At 51.4% G+C, this 25,095-nt stretch overlaps 1 protein-coding gene across 3 annotated transcripts in view; it reads right to left on the reverse strand.

Moving 5' to 3' along the window:
* Window positions 1–23,430: 23,430 nt before the first annotated feature.
* The window catches only part of PSMD13 (proteasome 26S subunit, non-ATPase 13), a 14,821-nt gene continuing 13,156 nt past the window's right edge, over window positions 23,431–25,095 (reverse strand). For 2 of the 3 annotated variants that reach the window (XM_040639790.1, XM_040639789.1), the window contains exons 11-13: window positions 24,676–24,756; window positions 24,397–24,549; window positions 23,431–23,858 (exon numbers count right to left, since the gene is read on the reverse strand). In XM_040639790.1, the coding sequence (XP_040495724.1) occupies window positions 23,763–23,858; window positions 24,397–24,549; window positions 24,676–24,756 (330 nt within the window). In that variant the 3' untranslated portion in view covers window positions 23,431–23,762. The remainder of the gene's footprint in view (window positions 23,859–24,396; window positions 24,550–24,675; window positions 24,757–25,095) is intronic. The other variant, XM_040639791.1, reaches the window with a different exon arrangement.

Consider the following 25,095-nt stretch of genomic DNA (forward strand, 5'->3'; position numbering starts at 1 on the left):
CCTGCCAAGGGCAAGACCAGGATTTGGGCATGTAATTTTTGCTCACTCCCGTGGTCACTTACTCGTGGGGCCCCATTCAGCATAGGGGAGTTTGGGCAGTGTGCCAGGCAAAAGTCCCATGACAAAAGACATTCCGTCCTGAGTTTGTTCTCCCAAAAAATGATGATTCCGACCCACTAGTCCCCTCGACCTTGAGTGTGTTCCAGGGACCACCGTGACTCGTGCCGAGAGGTTTGCATGCAGATCCAGCGGCTGGTGGGCCCAGTGCTGGTGTTCCCTGGCCAGGTGCAGGATGACTGCAGGTCAAGGTGCAGCGGATTATCTAAGTTAGGTCCAATTTTCCAAGAATCCCCTAATAGGATCCACATTAATCTGAACAGCCTCATGACTCAGGCCTCACACACACCCCAGAAACCATCCGTTCAGCCCTGGAAGTCTCGAAACACAATGTTACCCTGTGCTTCAGCTTCTCCAGAGGAACAACCCAAGGGTTTATCCCATCACAGAGCAACATTTTCCTTGAAGAAACTCTTCGGGTAGCCCTCCCTCTGCCTGAAGCTCCATGCTCATGGCAGTAGCTGAAAATTCCCCTCTTGCCCTCTTTCCTTGCCTCCCCCACTCTCCCGGTCTGCAGCCCCCCAGAGCACGCTCCTTCTAAGTCCACTTCCTCACTGTGCCAGCACACTGGCATCCACACCACTCCCCTGCTAGCTGGCCACTCTCTCCTTGGATGACGTTTCTCTTGAGAGGAAGCCCCAAAGCCCCCACATCACCACACCTTCAACCACCCCTCTCAGCTCTCCTTCCAACACAATCCCCCCCCCAGGGCTTCCAGGGGTCCCAAAAGGAGCCAGATGTGGCAGGCCCTGCCAGCTGCTGACCCAAGACCCACTCTTCCCTTCTTCCTTACCAACAAGCCCCACTTTGTGAGGGTTAGTTACGTGCCTTCCTATAAGGCTTGATTTCCCAGGAGGTGACCATGGGGCACAGTCTTGGCCAATGACCGAGAAGAGGAAGCCTGCCGGGTGAGCTCAGGAGAAACCACAGCGTCCCTGCTGAAGAGGACAGATGGAGTGAGCATAGCCTTTTGCTCTTGCCCTCCCTCGCCCTTTGTCCTACACCGATGTGGACATAGGGCCAGGGGGTCCAGGAACAATGAGCATGTGAGGGTGGAGACTACTCACCGAGGCCAGAGGAGCAGGAGACAAGGAGCCTGACACCAGGATGACACCATGACCCCGGGGCCAGCTCCGAGCCCAACTCCAGAGCCCTTGTTAGGTGAAGACTCCTGCCCTGTTCCATGTGGCCCAAGGCAGTCCTAACTGAGGCTCGCGGACTGGGGACTGAGGCAACTCCGGCACTCAGCCCCATTTCTGATGCCTCCTCCCCCAACAAGGCCCTTTGCTGCTCCATCTCCCACAGAAGCCAGACTAAGCCCTCCGTGCCTTTGTGCCTACAGTTCCTCTGGAGATGCCCTTTCCTTTCCCCCATGGACCCAGAGAGGAGGCTCCTTCCCAGGGAAGCCTGCTGCTCAGAAACTCCCCTGATGGGCACCTGATTTATCAAGAAGTCTGGCAACACAGCCACGGACAGAAAGGGTTATGCTGTCTTTAAAGTAAGACACAGAAATTTTACTCAGCCTTAACAAGGAAGGAAATTCATGGTACAGCGTGGATGGACCTGGGGACATGATGCTGAGTGAAATAGGCCAGACACAGAGAGACAAATAACGTAGGATTCCACCCACATGAGGTCCCTAGAGTCTCCAGATTCACAGGGACAGAGTGGATGGCAGGCGTCAGGGGAGGGGGTGGAGGTTGGTGTCTCAGGGGGACAGAGTCTCAGTTTGGGAAGATGGAAGGTTCTGGAGACAGATGGTGAGGACAGCTGCACAACAGCGTGAATGTACTTAGTGCCCCTGAGCTGTGGGCTTAGAGATGGTGAAGACCGTACATTTTATGTTCTGTGGATTTTACCCAATTTTAGTAAGACAACGAAAGCCAATGTGTGTATAATCTGATTAATTATTAGCTCAAGTATTCTCCCCAGAGAGGTCAGAAACCATGGCCTCTGTTTGCTTAGGGAACGGCTGTTAGCAGGTCCTTGAGAACAGCGATGCTACCTCCCTCCTTGGGAGAACAGGGCCCATAAAGTTTTATCAGCTGTTCATGCACTGACCCTGACTACCTTTGGAGAGCAGGAGTCCATGGGTGTCTGTCTGGCCCATGTCTGCTTCCCTCGCAGAGCCTGGGCTGGTCAGAACCCTAAAATCCTCGCAAGGCTGAATTAATCATTGCCTTGCTGGCAGCTCGTGGGGCATCTTCTACCAGCCTGGGGCTCCAAACCTTTGGCCACAGCACCACCTGAGGGGAGGGAAGGGCAGCTTCCCACTCTGGTCTGGCCCCCAGGTTCCTGCTGGTCTCTGCTGGTGGGGGAAGGGCAGCTTCCCACCCTTGCCCTGGGGCCTCCTGTGGGCAGGGTTTGGTGGAGGATGGAGTGTGATGGGCGAAGTTCTTTTATGAAAGGTGGCCTGGACCCACAGCTTCAGGGGACAGACATGAGGAGCCCCTCCCAAGGCCTGGCTCTTGGCCTCCTCCTATCACAGATCTGTGAAGGGCTCTTGCCTCTCTCTCTCTCTACCTTGTGCCCAATAGCCCTGCCCCCACCAAGGGTTACACTTGGCCTACTGCCTGCAGGGGAGGGCAACTGGCTCACCCCCTCCTCTCCCATGACAAGACCCATGATGCATGCACACAGAGAGGGGACGCAGCTACAACGCTCCCTACCGCCTCTGCTCAGATGACACTCCCCAGAGCCGTCTGACTACCTGCCCGTGATGGTGCAGCCCTTCCCAGCTGCCAGCCCTGGCCAGGAGGTCTGGCCTTCCGATGCCATGGGCAGAATCTCAGGGAGAGAGGACGGGAGTAGTTTGAAGAAGTGAATCCAACATGCTACCGTGCTACTCCTAGTAGGGTGCATGTTCGCATCGGCCTGTGGCTTGTGGGGGCAAAAGGAAAACACTCTCCTGCGAGTTGTCAGGGTTCCCAGTTGACCCCTGCCATGACAGTGCAGGGGTTCTTCTCCCCAGGAGCAGAGGGAGGTGGGGGAGAGTCCCCAGACAGGTCTCCCTGCACCCTAGAGCACAGCTGGGCCTGTCCGCTGTTCCACACCCAGGGATCTCCTTGCTTCTTGCCCCTTCTCCCAAATAGCCCAGCTCTGCTCTTAGGCATCAGAGCGCAGCACTGGTCACCCTATTTCCAGGGCGCACTGACCTCGTGCCCCTCCCTTTTGTTTCTTGGTCATTTTAGCTCCTGGTCACAGTCTCCTCAAATGCACTCCTGTGTAACTTTTGTGATTTCAAAGTCAACGCAGACCATCTTTCCAACACCTTTTCCTCCGCCAATTAGACCTCTCTTTCAATAGTCCCATCTTTGGTCCTCAGCCTTCAGGTCCCTGGTAACCCTCAGACCAAACCCACAGCCGCTCCCATTGCCCCCCAGTCCCCACGGCCCTCACAGTGCCCCCCCAGTCCCCACGGCCCTCACAGTGCCCCCCCAGTCCCCACGGCCCTCACAGTGCCCCCCCAGTCCCCACGGCCCTCACAGTGCCCCCCCAGTCCCCACGGCCCTCACAGTGCCCCCCCAGTCCCCACGGCCCTCACAGTGCCCCCCCAGTCCCCACGGCCCTCACAGTGCCCCCCCAGTCCCCACGGCCCTCACAGTGCCCCCCCAGTCCCCACGGCCCTCACAGTGCCCCCCCAGTCCCCACGGCCCTCACAGTGCCCCCCCAGTCCCCACGGCCCTCACAGTGCCCCCCCAGTCCCCACGGCCCTCACAGTGCCCCCCCAGTCCCCACGGCCCTCACAGTGCCCCCCCAGTCCCCACGGCCCTCACAGTGGCCCCCCAGTCCCCACGGCCCTCACAGTGCCCCCCCAGTCCCCACGGCCCTCACTGTGGCCCCCCAGTCCCCACGGCCCTCACAGTGCCCCCCCAGTCCTCACGGCCCTCACTGTGGCCCCCCAGTCCCCACGGCCCTCACAGTGCCCCCCCAGTCCTCACGGCCCTCACAGTGTCCCCCCAGTCCCCATGGCCCTCACAGTGGCCCCCCAGTCCTCACGGCCCTCACTGTGGCCCCCCAGTCCCCACGGCCCTCACAGTGCCCCCCCAGTCCTCACGGCCCTCACTGTGGCCCCCCAGTCCCCACGGCCCTCACAGTGCCCCCCCAGTCCTCACGGCCCTCACTGTGGCCCCCCAGTCCCCACGGCCCTCACAGTGCCCCCCCAGTCCCCACGGCCCTCACTGTGGCCCCCCAGTCCCCACGGCCCTCACAGTGCCCCCCCAGTCCTCACGGCCCTCACTGTGGCCCCCCAGTCCCCACGGCCCTCACAGTGCCCCCCCAGTCCTCACGGCCCTCACAGTGTCCCCCCAGTTCCCACGGCCCTCACAGTGCCCCCCCAGTCCCCACGGCCCTCACAGTGCCCCCCCAGTCCCCACGGCCCTCACAGTGTCCCCCCAGTCCCCATGGCCCTCACAGTGCCCCCCCAGTCCCCATGGCCCTCACTGTGGCACCCCCCCAGTCACCATGGCCAGTTCACTCTCCTGACTCCACCCACCAGGACCTCCGAGCCATGTTTTCCTCAACCTGCCACTGTCCCTTGTCCCTTGTGTCCCCCCACCGGCTCACACTCCATGACAGTTACTGTAAGCACCCTGGACCTCCTCTCAATCCATGGTTCTCACTTGGCAAAAGTGTAACTGACCCTATGTCTGACCAGTGCTGCCGAGCATGGCTGGGGACAGATTCTGACAGACTCACTGTAGTGACCATGGGCCTCAAGAGCCCCAGCGCCCATTTTGAGGCTCAATGGCCTCACCTTGCCCACGCCTGCCGTCTGTACCCACTGGCCTCAGCCCTCCAGCAGGGCTGGGCTCCTGCAGCCCCTCTGACTTTGCCACAGCGACCCCCTTGCTCTCCTGGGCCACCCACCACAGGGCAAATGCTCTGTCGATTCCCTCTCCTCTCCACTGCTACAAACACCCCACCTCCCTGCTGCCTGCACCCCAGTCTCTAGGCAGAGCTTCCGTGAGCCTCCCCACCATCTCCCCCAGCCCACCCCACCCTTGTGCCCCCTCCCCTGGCTGCCCCTCCCTGCTTTCACTCCCCCCGGACCCCCATGCAGACTCCCGCCTTTAAACACTCCTGCACATTGAGGACTCCCCAAAGTGAGTTTCCGGCCAGTTTCATCCTTTCTCCTAAACTCCAGCCTCAGCCCCACCTCTGTGTCCTGCAGGTGTCTCAAAGTCATGTCCCAAAGCCAATTCCAAGTCTTCCTCCCCACATGTGCTTCATGTGTAACTTTTGCCATCTCAGGTGTTTTAGTCACTGGGTGGGATCCCTGGCTTCGTCCTGGACCCCTCTCACTGTCCAACCCATCGTGACATTCTGCCGGCTCCAGGAGCCCACCACCCTGCTACCACCCTGGCCCGGCTCCGTGCTCACCCTCCCAGCCGATGCCCCAGTGGCCTGTGTCAGGACCCCTGCGCTCCAGCCATAGTGGTCTTGTGAGAGCCCAGGTGAGGTCACACCCCTTCTTTGTGGTCCCCCACTTTGTCCAGAATGGAGCCTACGAGCCCACGGGTCCCTCTGCCATGGGCTCTCCTCTCTCCCCACTGGCTGCCCTCCCTCCTGAGGGCACACGCAGGTCCGCATGCGCAGCTCCGCAGGCGCTCACCCTGCTTCCTTCCTGCCTTTGCTCCAACACCACCTTCTCAGTGACCAAACCCTGCTTGTTGTCCTGAGCCGGTCGCTGGCCGCGTTTCCCCAGAGACTGCACCACCGTCCAACGCACTCCCTACCTTCTTCGTGTGACTGAGTTTAGCGCTGTTTATCTCCCTGCGCCGATGCGTGAACTCCACGAGCGTCGGAATTGTCCGTTTAGTTCATGCGAGTCCCGAGCACCTGGAACACACCATGCCTGGCACATAGTAGGTCACAAGCAGTGTTTTTTGAATGAATGAGCACAGTGATTTTCAACAGGCAGAGGAAGGGACTGAGGGGACGCAGCCTTTTCAGGCTGGCTTCTTTCTCTTACGCATCTAAGGTTCCTCCAAGTCTCTTCGTAAGCTGACAGCTCATTTCTCTTCCGCGCTGAGCAGTAACCCCTTGTGTGGATAACCCACAGTTAGCCACTCATCTACCGGAGGGCGTCTTGGCCGCTTCCAGGGTTCAGCAATTATTAATAAAGCTGCCGTGAGCATCCACGGGCAGGTTTTTGTGTGGACGCAGGCTCTCATCTCAGTTGGGTCCATCCAAGAAGTGAGTATGTTGAGTGCGTGCCCTCCCCAGTGGCCGCGTTCCCCCCAGCGATGAACGGCCGTGTTCCAGATTTTGGCCATTCTGAGAGGCGTGTGACCGTATGTCACTGTTGCTTTAGTTTGCAATTCTGTGACGACGTAAGAACGTCCTCTCGTGTGTTCATTTGCCACCTGTACATCTTTGGTGAGGTGTCTGTCACATCTTGGACCCACCGTTGTTTTGCCTTTCGTAGGCGTTGTCCCTGTCTGTTGATAGGTGCACACGAGGGACTGGGAAATAGGCTGTTAGTGACCTGGCGGTGGGCTGTGTGGGGGGAGCGGTCCTGAGCGAGCCTATGCCTCTGCCCTGGGAGCTTCACCTAGCTCCGGTGGGGCGGGAAGGCCGAGGGGCTGCTCATTCCCCCCCGCAGCTGAGGCTCTCCTCCACCAGGCCGGCGTCTTTCAGAACGGTTCCTTTTCCCTCCCCGCTGCCTGGGACGGGCAGGAATTCTTCTCTGAGGGTCACTGTGAGAACCCAGGGACTGGGTCCGCTAGGGTTTCTGACTCTTAGACTTGTCCCCGCGGAGCCTCCAGAGATTTTCCAGCTCTGGTTCAGGACCCCGTACCTGGCCCTGGGTCCCGCAGGGGTCTCTGCTTGTGGTTTTCTGCCGCGGTAAGCTGTGGTTCTCTGCATTTGACTCTCTGTCTCTCCAATTTGGGAATTGGGGGGGCCATATTTTGTCCTGTCATCTCACTTGCCTTATGGATCTAAGAATTGTTGGTTTTTCAGCTTTTTACTTGTTAAGGTGCAGTGGTGACTTGCAAGCTTCTTCCACGCTGGACTAAAAACCAAACTCCATTTGTTATTTTTATGATTTTTTACGCTTTGTAAAATATCTTTTTTTGTTTCGTTTTCTAACTGCTTAATGATAGTATGAAACTACAACAGATTTTTGACCTCGTATCCAGGGGCCTTGGTAAATACGTCTGTTAATTACGATAGCTCGTTGGCAGATTGTTTTGGATTTTTGACATCCACAACCATATGGTCTTAAACAATTTTCGTTTCATTTTTCTTCTTTCCAATCCTTATAACTTTCACTTCTTTTTCTTGTCTCATGCCTTGTGTAGGGCCCACAATGTAATGTTGGCTTAAATGAGTGATAGTGGACATTCTTGTCTCATTCTGATGAGGTGGAAAGATCTCAATATTTCACCCTTAACTAATGATGTTAAGTTGTAGGGGCCGCTTTTGGGCAGCAGGCTTGAGCTGTGGAAATGTGAGCAAGGCCAAAGGGCCCCCGTGACCCCGTGCTGACGCAAATAGGCTCAGAGGCCATCGGCTCTAACTGACCAGTGGCTACTTACAACCCTAAGATGACCAGAAAACGGAACGTTCCATCCAACCCCATACTCCTTCGGGCCGTCCTGTAACTACAGCTTCTCACCATGGCCTCCTGGCAGACAGTCTTCCCTCTGCTGTCCTGCCGGCCACCCCCCTGCAGTGCATTCAGGACACGTCAGCCCCTGTGTCCTGCCCTGGAGGAACCCTTTCACAGCTGGGCTGCTGGCCCCTGCCGATTGAACACCCCACATCTGTGCCAGTCTTTATTTATTTATTAATTTAAATTTTAGTTAACATACTCTGTTTTTAAAATAAAGATACCACTAAGGAAATTCTTTCTATGCCTAGTTTGGTACTTAAAAGAATGATGAATGGATATTGGTTTTTATCACATGCTTTTCTATCAGTTGAGGTAACTACACTTGCTCCTTTATCTGGTAATGTAATTGCGTTGCTTAATTTAAAGAAAATAAACAAGCTTCTAAACCCAATTTGGTCATAAGGTCATATTCTTCTTATTCATCCTGGATTTGATTTGCCAGTATTTCCTTGAGAATTTTCCTGTCTATGTTCATGAGAGAGATTTGCCTGCACTTTCTCTTTTATTTTTATTTTTTTTTAAAGATTTTATTTATTTATTTGACAGAGATAGAGACAGCCAGCGAGAGAGGGAACAGAAGCAGGAGGAGTGGGAGAGGAAGAAGCAGGCTCATAGCAGAGGAGCCTGATGTGGGGCTCGATCCCATAACGCCGGGATCACGCCCTGAGCCGAAGGCAGACGCTTAACCGCTGTGCCACCCAGGCGCCCCTGCACTTTCTCTTTTAAATCAATGTCCTTATAAGGTTTTACTCACAAGGGTGTGTTTGCTTCATTAAAAAAAACACAAAAAACCACGGATGAGACACATTCCTTCCTTTGCCTTTTCTATTCTTTGGAAAAGCTTGTGCAAGATTACTATTATTACTCTGCCTCAATTTCGGTGAAACTTACCAGCGAATCTATCTGGGGCTTGAGTTTTCTTTGCATGAAGGGTTAGGTAGAATTCACTGGCGAAGTCATTTGAACCTCAAATTTTTTCTTTGTGAGGAGGCTTTAAATTACAGATACAATTTCTTTAGTAGATGTCCAGATATAAAACTATCTAGATTTTCTATTATTTTTCACAACAAAATATTTTTTTTAAGCTTGCATTTATTTCTGGGAATTTGTTGAATTTCATCTATATTTTCATTTTATTTACATAAAGTCCACAATATTCTCTTATTAATTTTTTGTTATTTATAAGATCTACAGTAATACCCCCTTTTCACTCTTTTTATTAAAATTGGGGACTGGGGCGCCTGGGTAGCTCAGCCGGTTGTGTCCGGCTCTTGGTTTGGCTCAGGTCATGATCTCAAGGTCATGAGATCAAGATCTGTATCGGCTCTGTGCTCAGTGGGGGTCTGCTTAGAGAGTCTCTCCATCTGCCCCCCTCCCCTCTCAATTACATAAATAAAATCTTCAAAAAAAATAAAATTGGGGACTATAATGGGGAATGAAGGTTTACAAAAGATGCAAGGGAAAAGCTCAGAGTCTCTGGAATAACCCTCTTCTCCCCCCACCCCTCCTTCTGGAGGTGGGGACCTAGGATAACCCTCTTTTCCCCACCCCTTCACTTACAGGTGGAGACTGAGGACTCAAAAGCAAGAGTCCGTTTCATCCTGGGTCCCACTTTTTCATACAGGTAAAATCAGGAAAGAGGAGTTGAAGTAGAAGAGAAAAAACAAAACAAAATGTGGGGTAGTAAAATGAGCGAGAAGTGGGAGAGACCATTCCTTCCCCCTTTATCTTGTGGATGGGGTAGGATTTAAGTAGTGGGTACGTTTTTGTTAGCGATTTGTTATCATTATTGTGGCTTGTATATTTGATTGGTTTTTAATGCCCAAGGTGTAGGCAACAGGTAGAAAGATGCAGTTAAGCTGACTGTAGGGATGGGATTGGGCTAGGGAAACACAGGTCATTTTTTAAAAGTTATAATTGACTTAAAACATATTCGTTTCCGGTGTACAACATAATGATTTGTTATTTGTAAATATTGCAGAATGATCGCCACCATAAATCCAGTCAACACCTATCACCACACAGTTACAATTTTTTTACTTGTGTTAAGAATTTTGAGATCAACTGTCTTAGAAACTTTCAAATACACAGGGCATAACTATAGTCACAGTAACTGTCACCGTAATGCTATACACTAGATCCCCATGACTTATTTCTTTTATAACTGAAAGTTTGTGCTTTTTGACCTCCTTCCCCATTTGTCCGCCCTCAGCCCCCATCTGTGGCGACCACTAGTCTGTTCTCTGTATCTGTGAGTTTGGTTTTGTTTGTTTGCTTAGATTCCACATACAAGTGAGACTGTACGGGATTTTTCTTTCCATGCCTGATGTATTTTACCTAGCATAATGCCCTCGAGGTCCATGTGCTTGCAAATGGTAAGATTTCCTTCTTTTTTGTGGCTCAGTAATAGCCCATTGTGTATCTATACCACTTCTGCTTTATCGGTTCATCCACCAGTGAACACATTGTTTCCATGGCTTGACCATTGTAAATAATGCTGCAAGGAACATGGGGTACAGATATCTTTTCAAGTTAGTGTTTTAATTTCCTTTGGGTAAATACCCAGTAGTGGAATTACTGGACCATCTGGTAGTTGCATGGTTAAGTCTTCGAGGAAATGTACCATTTTCCACAGTGGCTGCACCAATTTACATTCCCATCAACGGTGCATAAGGGTTTTCATTTCTCTACATCCTCACCCACGCTTATTTCTTGTCTTTTTGACAGTAGCCATTCTGACGGGTGAGAGGTGCTATCTCATGGTGGTTTTTATTTGCGTTTCCCTGATGATCAGTGATGTTGAGCATCTTTTCATGTGTCTGTTTTCATGGCCGTCTGTATGTCTTGTTGGGAAAAATGTCTCTTCAGATCTTCTGGCCATTTCTTAATCAGATTGCTTGCTTTTTTGCTGTCGAGTTGTACGAGTTATTTGAGAGAGAGAGAGGGAGTGCACAAGCTGGGTGGGGGAGGGGCAGAGGGAGAGAAAAAGCAGACTCCATGCTGAGTGGGGGGGGGCGGGGGGGGGCAGTCCGGGGCTCCATCTCCAGGGCCGGAGATCATGACCTGAGCCGAAACCAAGAGTCAGACGATCACCTGGCTGAGTCACCCAGGTGCCCCTAGTTATTTATATATTTTAAATATTAACTCCTTATCACATGTATGATTTGCAAATATTTACTCCCATTCAGTAGGTTTCCCTTTCATTTTCTTGGCAGTTTCCTTGGCTGTGCAGAAGCTTTCTAGTTTGGTGTAGTTCCACTTGTCTAGTTTTGCCTCTGTTGCCTTTGTTTTTGCTGCCAAATCCAGGACTCATAGCCACGACTGGAGTCAAAGAGCTAACCACCTGTGTTTTCTTCCAGGACTTTTATGGTTTCAGGTCATATATTCGTGTCTTTAGTCCATTCTGAGTTGATTTTTGCGAGTGGTGTAAAAAGTGGTCCAGTGTCATTCTTCTGCCCTTGGCTGTCCAGTGTTCCCAGCACTATTTGCTGAAGATACTGTCCTTTCCCCACCGTGTGTCCTTGGCTCTTCTGTCATAAATTAATTGGCATGTGTGTATGGATTTATTTCTGGACTCTATTCTGTTCCATTGACCTCGGTGTCTGTTTTCTGTCAATACCATACTGTTTTGATTACTACAGCTTTGTAATATAGTTTGAAATTAGGGAGCATGGTGCCTCCAGCTTTGTTTTTCTTTGTCAAGATTGTTTTGACGGGGCGCCTGGGTGGTGCAGTCGTTAAGCGTCTGCCTTCGGCTCAGGGCGTGATCCCGGCGTTATGGGATCGAGCCCCACATCAGGCTCTTCTGCTATGAGCCTGCTTCTTCCTCTCCCACTCCCCCTGCTTGTGTTCCCTTTCTCGCTGGCTGTCTCTCTCTCTGTCAAATAAATAAAATATTTTTTTTAAAAAAAGATTGTTTTGACTATTCAAGATCTTTTGTGGTTCCATACAAATTTTAGGATTGTTTGTTCTACTTCTGTGAAAAATGCCACGGGAATTTTAAAAGAGATTGCACTGAATCTATAGCTTGCTTTGGGTATTATGGACATTTTAATGGTATTAATTCTTCTAATACATGAGCATAGAATGTCTTCCCACTTATTTGTGTCATCTTCACTTTCATCAATGTCTTATAGTTATCAGTGTGCAAGTCTTTCTCTTCCTTGATTAATTTTATTCCCAGGTATTTTATTCTTTTTCATGCGATTGCAAATGGAATTGTTTCTTTAGTTTGTCTTTCTGAGAGTTCATTATTGGTGTATATAAGCACCACAGAGGGTTTGTATGTAGATTTTGTATCTTGCATCTTTACTGAATTCACTTATTAGTTCTAATGGTTGTTTGGTGGAGTTTTTAAGGTTTTCTATATATAATATCATGTCATTTGCAAATATTAGCAGTTTCACTTCTTCCTTTTTGATTTGGATGCATTTTACCTTTTTTTTTTTTTTTTTGCCTAATTGCAATGGCCAGGACTTCCAATACTATGTTGAATAAAAGTGGCAAGAGTGGGCATCCTTGTCTTGTTCCTGACTTTAGAGGGAGAGCTCTCACTGTTGAGTATGATGTTAGCTGTGGGCTTGTCATACGTGGCCTTTCTTATGTTGAGGTATGTTTCTTCGCTACTCACTGTGTTGAGAATTTTTATCACAAATGGATGTTAAATTTTGTCAAGTGCTTTTTCTGCATCTATTGAGATGATCACATAATTTTTACCCTTCGTTTTGTCAATGTGGTGTATCACACCGATTGATTTGTGGTTGTTGAACCACCACGACATCCCTGGAGCAAATCCCACTTGATCATGGTGTAGGACCCTTTTAATGTATTGTTGCATTTGGTTTGCTAATATTTTGCTGAGGATTTTTGCTTCTATATTCTTCCTTTTTCATTATTGAACTTGGTTATTTGTATCTCCTTTTTTTTTTCTTGAGTAGTTATACTGGAAGCAGCTCAATTAATTGTTTCAAGGAAAGAAAATTTCACCTTTTGGCTTCATTAATCCTCTGTTATGCATTTATTTTCTACTTTTATTTATTTCTTTTACTTTCTTGGAGTTTAATTTGCTGTTTTTCCACATAAATTCTTTTTTTTAAACAATTTCCCCCCTCTTTTTTTTTTTAAGATTTTATTTATTTATTCGACAGAGATAGAGACAGCCAGTGAGAGAGGGAACACAAGCAGGGGGAGTGGGAGAGGAAGAAGCAGGCTCATAGCAGAGGAGCCTGATGTGGGGCTTGATCCCAGAACGCCGGGATCACGCCCTGAGCCGAAGGCAGACGCTTAACTGCTGTGCCACCAGGCGCCCCTTTCCACATAAATTCTTGAGAGGAATTCTTAGATCATTGGTTGTCAGTTTTTCTTCTTTTGTATGTGTACATTTAAAACAATAGGTTTCCCTCAAGGCGTGAATGTATCTGATCTCATAAGTTTTCATATGCTGTATTTTCATTATTCTTTCTTTTTTTTTTTAATATTTTATTTATTTATTTGACAGAGATAGAGACAGCCAGCGAGAGAGGGAACACAGCAGGGGGAGTGGGAGAGGAAGAAGCAGGCTCCCAGCTGAGGAGCCTGATGTGGGGCTTGATCCCAGAATGCCGGGATCACGCCCTGGGCTGAAGGCAGACACTTAACGACTGAGCCACCCAGGCGCCCCTTTTATTATTCTTTCTTTTTAAGTGTATTTTTCACATATTCTTTTTCTTTTCTTTTCTCTTACACAACTGTTTGAAAATGTAAAAAAAGGCCCCAGAAAACCCATTCTTTACTCACAAGAGATACCAAAACGAGATGTGAGCTGGATTTTCTCGTAGGTGATGGTTTGCCAACTCCTGAGGTAGCATGTAGTTTACCGAGCTGGCTCTTCTACTCGGTGTGCTGTGGGATTTGTCCACGTGGTAGCATGCCGTGGTGGTCTGCTCCTTTGTGTTGCTGAAGAGCACTCATTGTGTGGATATTATATGATGCTTCTTGACTTGCTTGGTTCACTTAATAACCAATATGTTTTGGACATCTTTCCATGCTGGTGTACGTAAGCATATCTCATTCTTTTTTCCTTCGTCATTGCAGAGATGAACCACAGTTCTTTAACCAGTGCCCTACTAATGCAGGTTGGGCTATTCCCATTTTTCCGCCACTGTAAAGATTACTCTAGGAAACAACCTGATGCAGGAGAATGTTTGTGGTCAGCTCAGGGACTTCCTCGTGTCACTTCCACTCAGAGTCGTGTGGTCAACCCTCACAGCAGGAAACGGTGGGAAATGTCGTCCAGCCATGTGTCCAAGAAGGCAGCCTGCTGCATGAATCACTGTCTGCTGAGCTGGCTTTCTACTTCATAAGCTGGAGTGCCACACTGTTTCCAGTTTCTTTGCCTTTATCTGTACAGACTCCATTCATTTCCCAAGTTACTGGGGTCAACGTCTTCCCCCAGTCCTTTTGGCGAGATTGTTTCCTGTGTGTATAATGCGACTACCGTATTCCACCCTGGGAGTCCCCGACTCCTATGAGATTTTGAAGTCTGCACACATTAATGTTCACTCTGTGGTGTGAAGTTCTATGAATTGTTTAACAAGTGCACAATGTCATGTGTCTACCCACTGCCCTGATCTTGGTTTCTAGTGCTATTCCCCAAAAACAGGGACTGGCCTTTTAGGATTGGGGCAGAAAGTAGCCAAGATGAACCTGGAGCATTTTATCTTGCCAGCAAGTAAGGAAGTGTTCAAAACAAACAAATTAAAGAAACAAACAAACTCCCTAATGACCAGGCTATGTTTGCCGAAGGGACACAGGAGCCAAAAGAAAGAACTCTCAAAGCCAAATCTGGGAAAATTTGAGCAACAAAATAAAATAGTATTGAATATAATCCAACATATAAAGCAAAGTCCGTGAGTTCATACTGATACAAATAATTGAATCAATAATAGCAAGTAGATAAAAATAATAATCAGCAGTAAGTGGGAGACAAATATCCCGTGCAAAGAACTCCAAATAGTGTGCGGATGTTCCGTCCTCAGGGCCGTGGAGCATATAACCCACGCTCTTTAAGTGCGGGCTGTGCAAAGGGACCTCCTTCCACGGAGCACGGGACGGGGGTGGGGGGACAGGGAGCAACGGCACGGCAGAGACACCTGACAAGCGCCCCACAGCCAGGCAGCCCAGGTCAGCACCACGGGGGTAAGTCATGTCGATGGTGTGTCCCTGACGTGCCGTGATGACAGCGGCATTTTGCCTCCGGGCTCATCCTCCCAAATGCCACAACCCCAGCCTCAGTGTGAGAAAAACAGCAGGCAGATTCCAATACTGCGACATCCTACAATATACTGACTGGTCCTCCTCCGAGCTGTCAAGGTCATCCAAAACAGAAAGTCTGAGAAACTGTCACAGCCCAGAGGGGCCTCAGGAGAAGTGACGACTGAATGTCATGTGGGGTTCTGGGTGAGGTCCTGGAGCAGGAAAAGGATATCGGGGGCAATGGAGGAAATCTGAATAAAGTGTGGGCTTTAGTTAATAATGACGGATCAATATTGGCTCATTAATTGTGACAAATGTACCCTACTAATTGTATTACTCAGGGTTCTCCAGGTAAACAGAGTCAACAGGATACAGATAGTTATAGATATAGATTTATGATAAGGAATTGGCTCACAGGGTCATGGAAATTGAGAAGTCCTAAGATCTCCGGACAGCTGTAGCCCCAGGAGACCTGTTGGTGAAGTTTCAGTTTGAAAGTAGCAAGCTTAAAACCCCAAAAGAGCTGATGTTTCAGTTTGTGTCTGAAGGCAGGAGAAGATCCATGTCCCAGATGAAGCAGGCAGGAGGAGTTCCCTCTTGCTTGGGGAAGGGACAACCTTAAAAACAAAACAGAACAAAAAACAAACCCCAACAAAACCAGCCTTCAACTGATTGGATGTGGCCCACCCACACGGGGGAGGGTCATCTCTTTCATTCAGTCCACTGACACACACTTCAACGTCATCCAGAAATACCCTCACAGACAGCCCTGGAAAAATGTTTGAGTGAATTTCTGGGCACTGGATTGACCATTCAAGCTGACACACAAACGACCCTTCATGTACGAAGTTAGTAATAGGGGATTTGATATGGGTTATATGGGACCTCTCTGCTACCTTCAGAATTTCTCTGTAAATCTAAAACCCTTCTTAAAAACTATTTTTTTTTTAAATGCCAGAAAGATTTGAAACAAGAAAGACTCTCCTGCTGGCCTTGAAGGAGTAAACAACATGTGAACTACTTACTGAGGGAGCCCTGCGGCAAGGCTCTGAATTTTTTTTTTTTAAAGATTTTATTTATTTATTTGACAGAGATAGAGACAGCCAGCGAGAGAGGGAACACAAACAGGGGGAGTGGGAGAGGAAGAAGCAGGCTCACAGCGGAGGAGCCTGATGTGGGGCTCGATCCCATAACGCCAGGATCACGCCCTGAGCCGAAGGCAGACGCTTAACCGCTGTGCCACCCAGGCGCCCCAAGGCTCTGAATTCTGCCAACAAGCAGTGCTGTCACAGGAGGACCCCAAGCCTCAGATGGGCACCGTGGCCCCGTGACCCATGATGTCAGTGAGTGAGACTGGAGCAAAGGCCAGCAACCCACACCTGGACTGCTGACCCTGGAAACGCTGAGATTATGAGCACACTGCTCTGAGCTGCTGGGTCTGTGACAGTTCGTTACACAGCAAGAGAAACTGATACATCAGGTAACAATGGTGTGAAGTGTTCCTGCCATTATGACCAATGACATGTCTGGGTTATATTAGGCATCATTTAATATGGTACGTATTAAAGAAAAGAAAGTGTAATAAAGTTTTATTTTCATTGCCAAAGGTGAAAGGACAAAGCAGCTAAAGGGCTTCTCTTCTGGCACTTTGGTGACTGTATTTGTCACAGAGTCAGGACCAACAGGATGTGTGTAGGGGTAGAGATGGGGCGGGGGTTGGGGGGTTACTCTAAGGAATTGGCCCATGTGATTGTGGAGAGTTGGTAAGTCCAAAATGTGCAGGGTGGGCCAGCAGGCTAGAGGCCAAGAGAGGAGCTGATGTGGCTTGAGTCCAAAGGCCACCTGCTGGCAGAATTCCTTCTTGCTTGGGGAAGTCAGTCTTTGTTCTGTTAAGGCCTTCAACTGATCGAATGAGGCCCACCCACACAGTGGAGGGTTATCTGCTTTACTCAGAGTCCACCCATTTAAATGTTAATCTCGTCCAAAAATCACCTTCACGGGAACATCCAGAATGTTTGACCCGATGTCTGGGCGTCATGGCCCCGGCCGCGCTGACACATAGAATTAGCCATCACACCAAAGGATGGCCAGGGTTGTGAACTGCTGACTGCAGAGTGGCACAAGTGTCTTGGACGTGTCCCACATGGAGCGGGCCTCTCTGGGAGTGGGGCTTCAGGACAGCAGAGTGCAGAGGTGGGCTGGGAAGGGGCAGCTGGCCCCTCCACACAGTCTCCACATATGAGCTCTGAGTTTCCAGTAAATGCTGCTGCACATACGAAACACTTAGTGGGAGTGTGTCTTTGTAGATAAAAGCAAGAGGCTGGGTTTTGCGGTCTGGGCAAGAGTTGGATCTTTCTGGAAGTGGACGTTTAATTTTGAATGAAATAGCAGGAAGCAGCCATTTTTAAATGACTTGAAATGATTCTTAAACTTGTCTGTGCATCCCAGTTCCCTAGGAGAGCTATTGTGGCCGTCGACTGGGACTGCCACAGAGTTTCTAATTGATTTCTAACAAGTTTCCAGGTCATGCTAATGCTGCTGGTCCAGTGTTTCATGTGATGAAATAGATTTGCAATAAAAATAATATGCATATGTTTGGGGCACCTGGGTGGCTCAGTCAGTTGAGCATCTGACTCCTGATTTCAGCTCAGGTCATGATCTTGGGGTGGTGGGATCCAGTCCCGTCTCGGGCTCGGTACTCAGTGTGGAGTCTGCTTGTTCCTCTCCCTCTGCTCCTCCCCCTGCTTGTGCTCTGTGTCTAAAATAAATACATAAATAAATGAAATTATAAAATAAATAATTTGCTAATGTTTAATGCACGTGCATTTTGTCCGGGTCCCTGTGCGGAGGACCTGTGCCTTGCCGTCAGTGCCCCTCTGCTTTCTCCAGCAGTTTCTGTGGTTCCATGTATGGACACAGGGTGGCGCCATGTGCCCACGGTGTCGCCCAGACCTTCCAGGTGGCTGGCAGCTTTGAGTGGGAGGATGTGTGCAGGTGGCTGGTCTCTCCTACCCCAACCCCCAGGGGTAGTAGGGACAGGTCAAGGGCAGAGATAGGTATGTGCTGGGTGTGGGTGGATGAAGGGGATGATGGTGACGATTCAGGTGACAGGGGTCCTTCTGAGCCCTCGGGAGCTCTTCCCGATGCCACTCATGTCCAGAACAGGCCGGAACAGGCCTGGGTCGGCCTCATCCCTGGGCCCTGCTCCCTCCCCAAGCCTCAGTTTCTCCTGCTGTTACAAGGGACTCATCTGGCCCTGCACCCCTGGGAACCCTTCACTTTCTTGGCCACCGCTCCTTTCTCCATGGGTCGTCCCAGTTTCCTTCTGGGTGGAGGAGAGAAGTTGGGACGCAGAGCAGGGCTCTGTGGAGGCTTAGTGTGGCCTCACAGTGGTGAAGGCAGGGCCATGCCAGGCTCCCCGCCTCTGCCAACATCTGTGTGCTGGAGGCGGCAGGCATCTGTGTCGGGTTTGGTCTGAACAAGTGGTTCTGGGGACTAAAACCCAGTTGAGTTGAGGTCTGAAGCTCACTGTGTGGGTGGTGGAGCCCTCAGAAGCTATGTGAGCGTGGAAACAAGAGGGCAGGCTTGTGCTCAGAAGCACTGGAAGGTTAGGCCTGTGGGAACAGATGAGAAGGGGCTGAAGGCAACAGCGGGTGTAGCCTAGAAGTTTGAGGGAGAGGCCTGGGATTTCTCTCCCTTGGACTACAGTCCCCAGCCCCCTGTCCCGGCCCTCACCGGGGCCTCTTCCATCTAGTAGTCCCCCATGCCTTATGCCCCCCCCCCAAGCTGGGAAGGATGGAGAAGGACTTCCTTCAAACCAGGCCTGGGTGTTTGGAGACAGCAGGTCTTTTCTGTGAAAAAAGAAACACCGTAGGCTGCATGATTGATCATTTGACCCACAGCCTTATTCCTGACTGGACCCCAAAGCTATAATTAAAGGTTTAGGCGGAAGGGATTACTCTAGAGGAGGGGCAGAGCCCCCCGTGGCCTGAGGCTGGCATCGGGACTTGTGACTCAGCGTTGCTGGAGATAACATTCAGGACACATTCCCTCCTCCAGCTTCTGAGGGTTTGCCTCCTCTCTGGAAAACCCAGACAGAGGCAGTGGGAGGCGGGGTGGGAAGCCCGGAAACGAGCCCCACATTTAGAACAAGCGTGGTTTCCAGAAAAGAGCAAACGTAAAATTACGTTTCCCATGCGGTGTATTCAGATCATCAACTCACCGTTTCTAAACAAACGGACTGGGGCACGATCGTCCCTGCGAGGATGGTGACCATCGCTGAGTCTGGGGTCAGGTGGCCTGCTGCTCCTCAGCTCCTGGCCTGTGCCCATGCTGGTCAGGGCTGGAGGCCCTAAAGATGCATGCCGGGCTGTGAGCTTCATCGCTGTGCAGAGTAATCTAGGTCATTCTGACCCTGCCCTGTTCCTTCTCGTCTGACTCAACTGCGTACTCCCCAGGCCAGTGCTGGCCATGGAACGGAGACTACGCTTGTCCATCCGACCCAGCCAGCCAGCCACCCCTGACCCAACTCTCCTTCTTTCCCCACCCCCACCAGCCTTCCAACACTGGCTGAAAATCTGCCGGGCACCAGCAGTTCTGTGATGAAGCCAACAAGGTCCTTGCCCTTGCAGGGCTTGTATTCCAGCTAGGAAAGCAGTCCGTCAATAAGGTACGTCTGAGGAGAGGTCATTGGAAAAGGACCTGAATGATTTGAAAACATGAGGCAAAGGCTGTCCAGGCAAAGGCACCAGTGTGAGGTGGGAGTGACGAGTGTCTGGGACAAGGCAGGAGGCTGGCATTAGGGTGTAGGGAGCAGGTGAGGGCAAGGTCAGGCATTCAGGCCTTGGAAGTCATGGAACAGAGGTGGACGGAGCCTGTAGGGGAGGCTGAACAGCGACAGTGGTCAGAAGCTGGTTGTTCCCCAAGGGCTGTCCTGGCTCCTGGGTGGGGAAGTCTCAGAGGACACATTCCAGGTTGGACTGGGCAAGGGTGGGGAGCTGGCTTGGTGGGGTGTGGTGACATTGGTGACCTGGTATGGAGTGTGAGCACCAGAGGGAAATGAGGGTGGTGCTCAGACATTTGACTTGAGCAGCTGGGAAAGGAAAGGGCCGGGGGACACACCGCAGGGCCTCGGGAACTCCACCAAAGGTGGGATGAGGGTCAGCATTAGTCCACCCTAAGTATCATGATTGACAGCAGCTGGGGTGTCATGGCCAAATGAGGTCTGGAGAAGGTGGATGGAGAGATTGTGAAAGTCCTGGGGCTGTCGGGAGTCAGGAAGGATCTGGACAAGGTGGAAGGAAGACCAGGGGCTCAGCTTCCAGCAACCAAGGACAGAAGGGCTGGAGAAGCTGCTGGGACTTGAGTTTGGCACTTGACTCACCGCAGGGGCTCAGGGCCGCTGCTCTCCTGGAGGATAGTAACTGGGGTCCACAGAGGTTCACATCTGGTCACTTCCATTATCTCAGAATCAGCAGTAGGGTCTCTGACGAGGGTGTTGTGTGTGTAGGGGCTGTTGGTACAGAGAGAAGGTGTGAAATAGTCTCTCAGAAAGCAGGAAAACAAATTTACTAGTAGATGTTTGCTGTGGGAAGAAATGAGTAACTCATTTTCTGTAGAAATAAGAGAAGAGAGGCAGGGAGGCTCTGAGCTCACACATGGCATGTGGGCAGGTTACAGGCTGATTACCGCAGGGCCGGCGGGCGTCGTGGACCCAGCACATTCGGCCCTGGGAGCCTTTACTGCATGTGGGCCCAGAGCCAGGGGCCTAAGTGCCCCAGCCCTGAACTCGCACTCACAAAGTGTCTGCTGATCTTCTCCCCACCTCTGTCTGTCTGCGGTGCAGCTGTGATGGTCTCCTCTGAGTGCAAAGGCTGTCGTGTCAGTGTTGGTGTCAGCACTGCCGAAGTCAGCAGGGAGGCTGCTCGGACTCACCACGTGCTGAGCCTGGAGAAGCAGGGCTCCGGGAACACCCAGCTGGTCCATCAGTTACGAATCAGAAGGCAGGGCAGCTCAGCCAGGAGTTCCTGAGTTAGAGAATTTTAAAATAGCTCTACATGCTTCTGCCAGCTGACACTCCAGATACTAAAGGTTCACTCTGAACTTACGTCACCTTCCCCCTCTTGCATTCTCAAGCTCTCTGACTTCCCTGGTCCTGCTTCTTTGTTGAGTGCCCTTTTCACAGAGAAATGAAGGCCCTTTGCAGACCTGCCTGCACTGAGAAAGGCTCGAAGCCCCTTGGGGGCCACAGCAACCTGGAGGCTGCTGGTCTGAGGCCGGTTCTCGCCCACTTCCAAGCGGGCATCCTCTCTGCCAAGCGCCATGACAGGAGGGGACAGCTGCAGCTCCCCCCCCGCCCCGAGCTATAAAAAGCCCCAACACCCGAGTGAGCAGAGGACACACCGAACAGATACACGGAACTTTGCTGGACTCCAGGAGGAGCTCGGCTCAACTACCATGCTGAGGTTAGCCTGTGCCACCAGGCTGCTGCGGGCCCCTCTGAGGGGCTGGCTGGTTCCCAAGGCACATGTCTCTGCCAAGCCAGCCCGGACACCCACTTCTCCCACGGTGAGTACCTCCAGCGAAGTAGAGGTGCTGACCTGAGCAGGGGGAGTGGGCAGGCCTGCATTATTTTGAAGATGAGGTGGGTTTGGGGGCAGGATACATAAGGCCAGGCTGGTAAAGGGAAGGAGGAATGTATTCTCAGGCCTGCAGCTTCTAGAGGTGACCCTTCTGCTGGAACACAGCCCTATGGCTGGGACACTGTTCCTACGCCAGGAAAGAGGTCCATCGCCAGGAGGTCAGGCTCCCACAGCAGCCAGCGGAGTCAGTTAGGGGATGGTGGTCTCTCTGTTTTCAGGCCCCCACTTGCCTTCTGGCAAATGAGGGGTGCTAAACGGCTGAGCTTGGAGGGCACTCAGTGTGTACTCCAGCTTCACCGCCCACTGAAGGGGAAGAGTGGGCTGCTTTGAGGGTCCGTGAGAGCACAGGTGAAAACACAGAACTCAGTTACCCTCAGGCTCCGGGAGAGCAGATCGCTACCTCTGTGTTAAGCATCAATAAACCAAGGTCTTGAAGGTCATCTGTTCAGGGTCATATCACTGGTGAAGCTAAGATCTGAACCCAGCCTAAGGGCCCAGTTCTGGGCCAATGTTGCTCTGAATCCGCTGGGAGGCAAAGCCAGGAGGAAGAATTGGTTCCCAAACCGGCATCTGACTCTGTTTTAGGGAACAGGCAGGGATGACTGGGCCCAGGCTTTGTTGCAGGAGGAAACCGAATGAAGGAGAAGTATAGTTAGTTCTTCAGAATCTGGCTCGGGGTGGGATGGCCTTTGCGCACTGGTGTGAGTGCACACACATGCACATGCAGTACCGGGAGTCCCATCTCCTCCATCCAGGCTTCTGAGCAGGACTGCCGTTTAGGGAAAAGGCCCTGCCCTTGTATGACCCCAGTCTCAGCTGTCTCTTGCGTCCCACACAGCACCCGGCACGCACACGTCTGCTGGTATCAGGAAGGGAGGGCACATGCTGTGCCTGGTCAGGAGTTCAAGGTCGGGGGACACATGGCCTGGCCAGGCAGGCTCTAGGGGCGGGGGTGGGGGGGGAGGAGGGGGCGATGATAAAGAGGTCCTGCCCCACAGAGACTGGAGCCCAGGGCTGCTAGTCTGGGTCTTTGCAGAGGCTGTCCACAATGATGACTACAGTGGTCCCTGCTCGTGCATTGCAGGGTTTTTCCACCTGACACACAAGAAGTTTGGGGCTGGGCTGAGGGTCCCACAGGAGCGGGGGCGGGGGGCAAGACATCTCTAGCACCGGACTGCTGCTCTGGTTAGGAGTCCCCCACGGCAGGACCAGGAACAGCGGGGCAGGGAGACAGCCTTACCCAATGACCCAGGAATGACCTGGTAATGGTCTAGTCAACTCACAAGTACGTGCTTTCCTCAACCCAGGAGCAAGCCATTGGGCTCTCTGTGATGTTCCTCAGCTTCCTGATTCCTGCAGGCTGGGTCTTATCCCATCTGGAGAGCTACAAGAGAAGCTCCACAGCATGAAGGCTCCGCAGCTCGGGCTCCAGGTGCAGGACAAAAGACCCCATTAAACTCCTCCCCCACCTAGTGTTCGCTTGGTGCTTGTGTGATTTGTGTACGAGTAGCCCCCTCCCTGGACACTCGGCACTAGGTTGAGGGCTGGCTGGGACACCCGGGCCCCAGAAGCCACTGGCTGGGTGGTGGTGGGTTGGACGCCTGTCAGATGGCAGCGGACAGCACGTCTGAGCCACAAGAGACAGGACTTGCTTTCTTGGCCCCAGTGCCCTGCACGTGCTGAGCTGCCCTTTTCCCAGGGTAGGAGGAGGGCTGAGGCCAAACCCCCACCAAGCCCCATCTCCCATCTCCTGCTTTCTAATCTCTTAGGCCCAGGCTGCACCTGAAGTTAAGACTAAGGAAACAGAACCACAAAAAGGACAAAACAAAGGCGTTTATTATAGGAACATTCTCATACGCCACCAGAGATGTCCACAGGTGGATGTGGAGACAAGCGTCCACACACTTCAGGGCTACTCCTTCTCATTCCTTGGGGCACGTGCACACTCTTGCCCGCCTCGTCACCGGAGACCCGTGACCCCCCCCACTGTGGGCTATGGGAGACACCCATGAAGGAGGCTTCTCTCTGCGGCCGGGCCCCCCATCAGTGACAGTACTGTTTTCACAGCAGGAAGAACAAACAGAATCCCGCCCCCCACCCCCAACTACATGCAGATCTTCTCAGCTGCCACGGACGGTGAGGCGGGGGCACTAGGTGAGGATATCGTGGGCCTGGTGCTCCACCAACATCTCCATGCTCCTCACGTCAGCGCACCAGAACTCCAGGCGGTCCTTCATCCCCTTGATCTGAGGCAAACCAGGACCACACGGGTGTCAGGACACTTGGGAATCCCAGGCGCACCTCACCAGCTAATTCTTTAGGGTTAGCGCTAATAGAAAGGACACTAGAGCTGGGGGAGTGAGCTGTGTGAGAGGTGATTATCCCAGTCAATTCTTATCGCAAGGACATTTAAAAAACTTGCGTGAAAGAAAACAGGCAAGAATAGAGGAAATCCACAGGATTAAATTTCCAGTAAATATGGACAAGATGGATCGGAGCTCAAACCACAGAACTAGGAACATATTTGATCCGAGTACCAATTTTAAGATTAAAAGGCTTCATCAGCACAACCAGCACTGTAATTACGATAAGCTTTTAAATGCAGGGTTCAAACCCCAGGCTTGTATTAAATTAGGTTCTTTAAAAACCCTTAGTCCCCACAGCAGTAATATATTCTCTGAAACCTCTCGTCAATACCGCTTTCTTCCTAAATGGCTTCCATCCAAGGGAAACTAAGACAGCAGATACCATCCGAACCACCTGCGGAGGCGAACTACGTGCTACCTGCTGCAGATCCAGCACTCGGGGCTGCACCCAGGTCATGTGGACCCGCTTGTCCACCTCGTCAATGCTGCCTTTCACCAGACCCACCGAGAGCGCCTTCATCACCAGCAACTCCACCTGTGCAGAGGGGCTGCTGTGAGTCACCCCGAGGCCCTAAGTGGGGGGGAGCGAGACACCGTGTCTTCTGCGGTTTGGAGTCTGGGGAACAGAGCTCACAGGAGCTCCAAACCCTCTGGGCGGCAGCTTTACCACTGGACCATCCTGAGTCCAACAACGTACCTCGTTCACAGTGATTTTAGCACTTTTGGCAATTTCTTCAAAAGTGAGTTGTCTGTGATTGGCAGGTCGTGTGAAAGTCATCTGAAAAAAATTTTTTGGTTAACTATTTTTCCAAATAAAAACTGTCAGAGAACTGACTGATACGGATGTTTTGTCAATACTTGCTCTGAAAACACAGATTTTACTACTATCCCACATACTAAACTTTTCCTGAACAGTAGCCATGTATCTTATTAGGAACAGGTCTTCCGTGCTCAGATACTAAGGTGAAATAAGGTCCACGGCAGTTGTCGGCGGCGGTCAGCACTCATGCCCCGAGCAGTGCTTGAGGCCACCACGTGCCAGGGCCACACTTGAGCTGGGGCAGCATCGCGGCCCAGAAATGGAAGGTCCATTTCCTCAAGAAGCTTAAGTTCTAGG

The sequence above is a fragment of the Ursus maritimus genome, unplaced genomic scaffold (genome assembly GCF_017311325.1).
Source record: "Ursus maritimus isolate PB19 unplaced genomic scaffold, ASM1731132v1 scaffold_23, whole genome shotgun sequence".
NCBI lineage: Eukaryota > Metazoa > Chordata > Mammalia > Carnivora > Ursidae > Ursus > Ursus maritimus.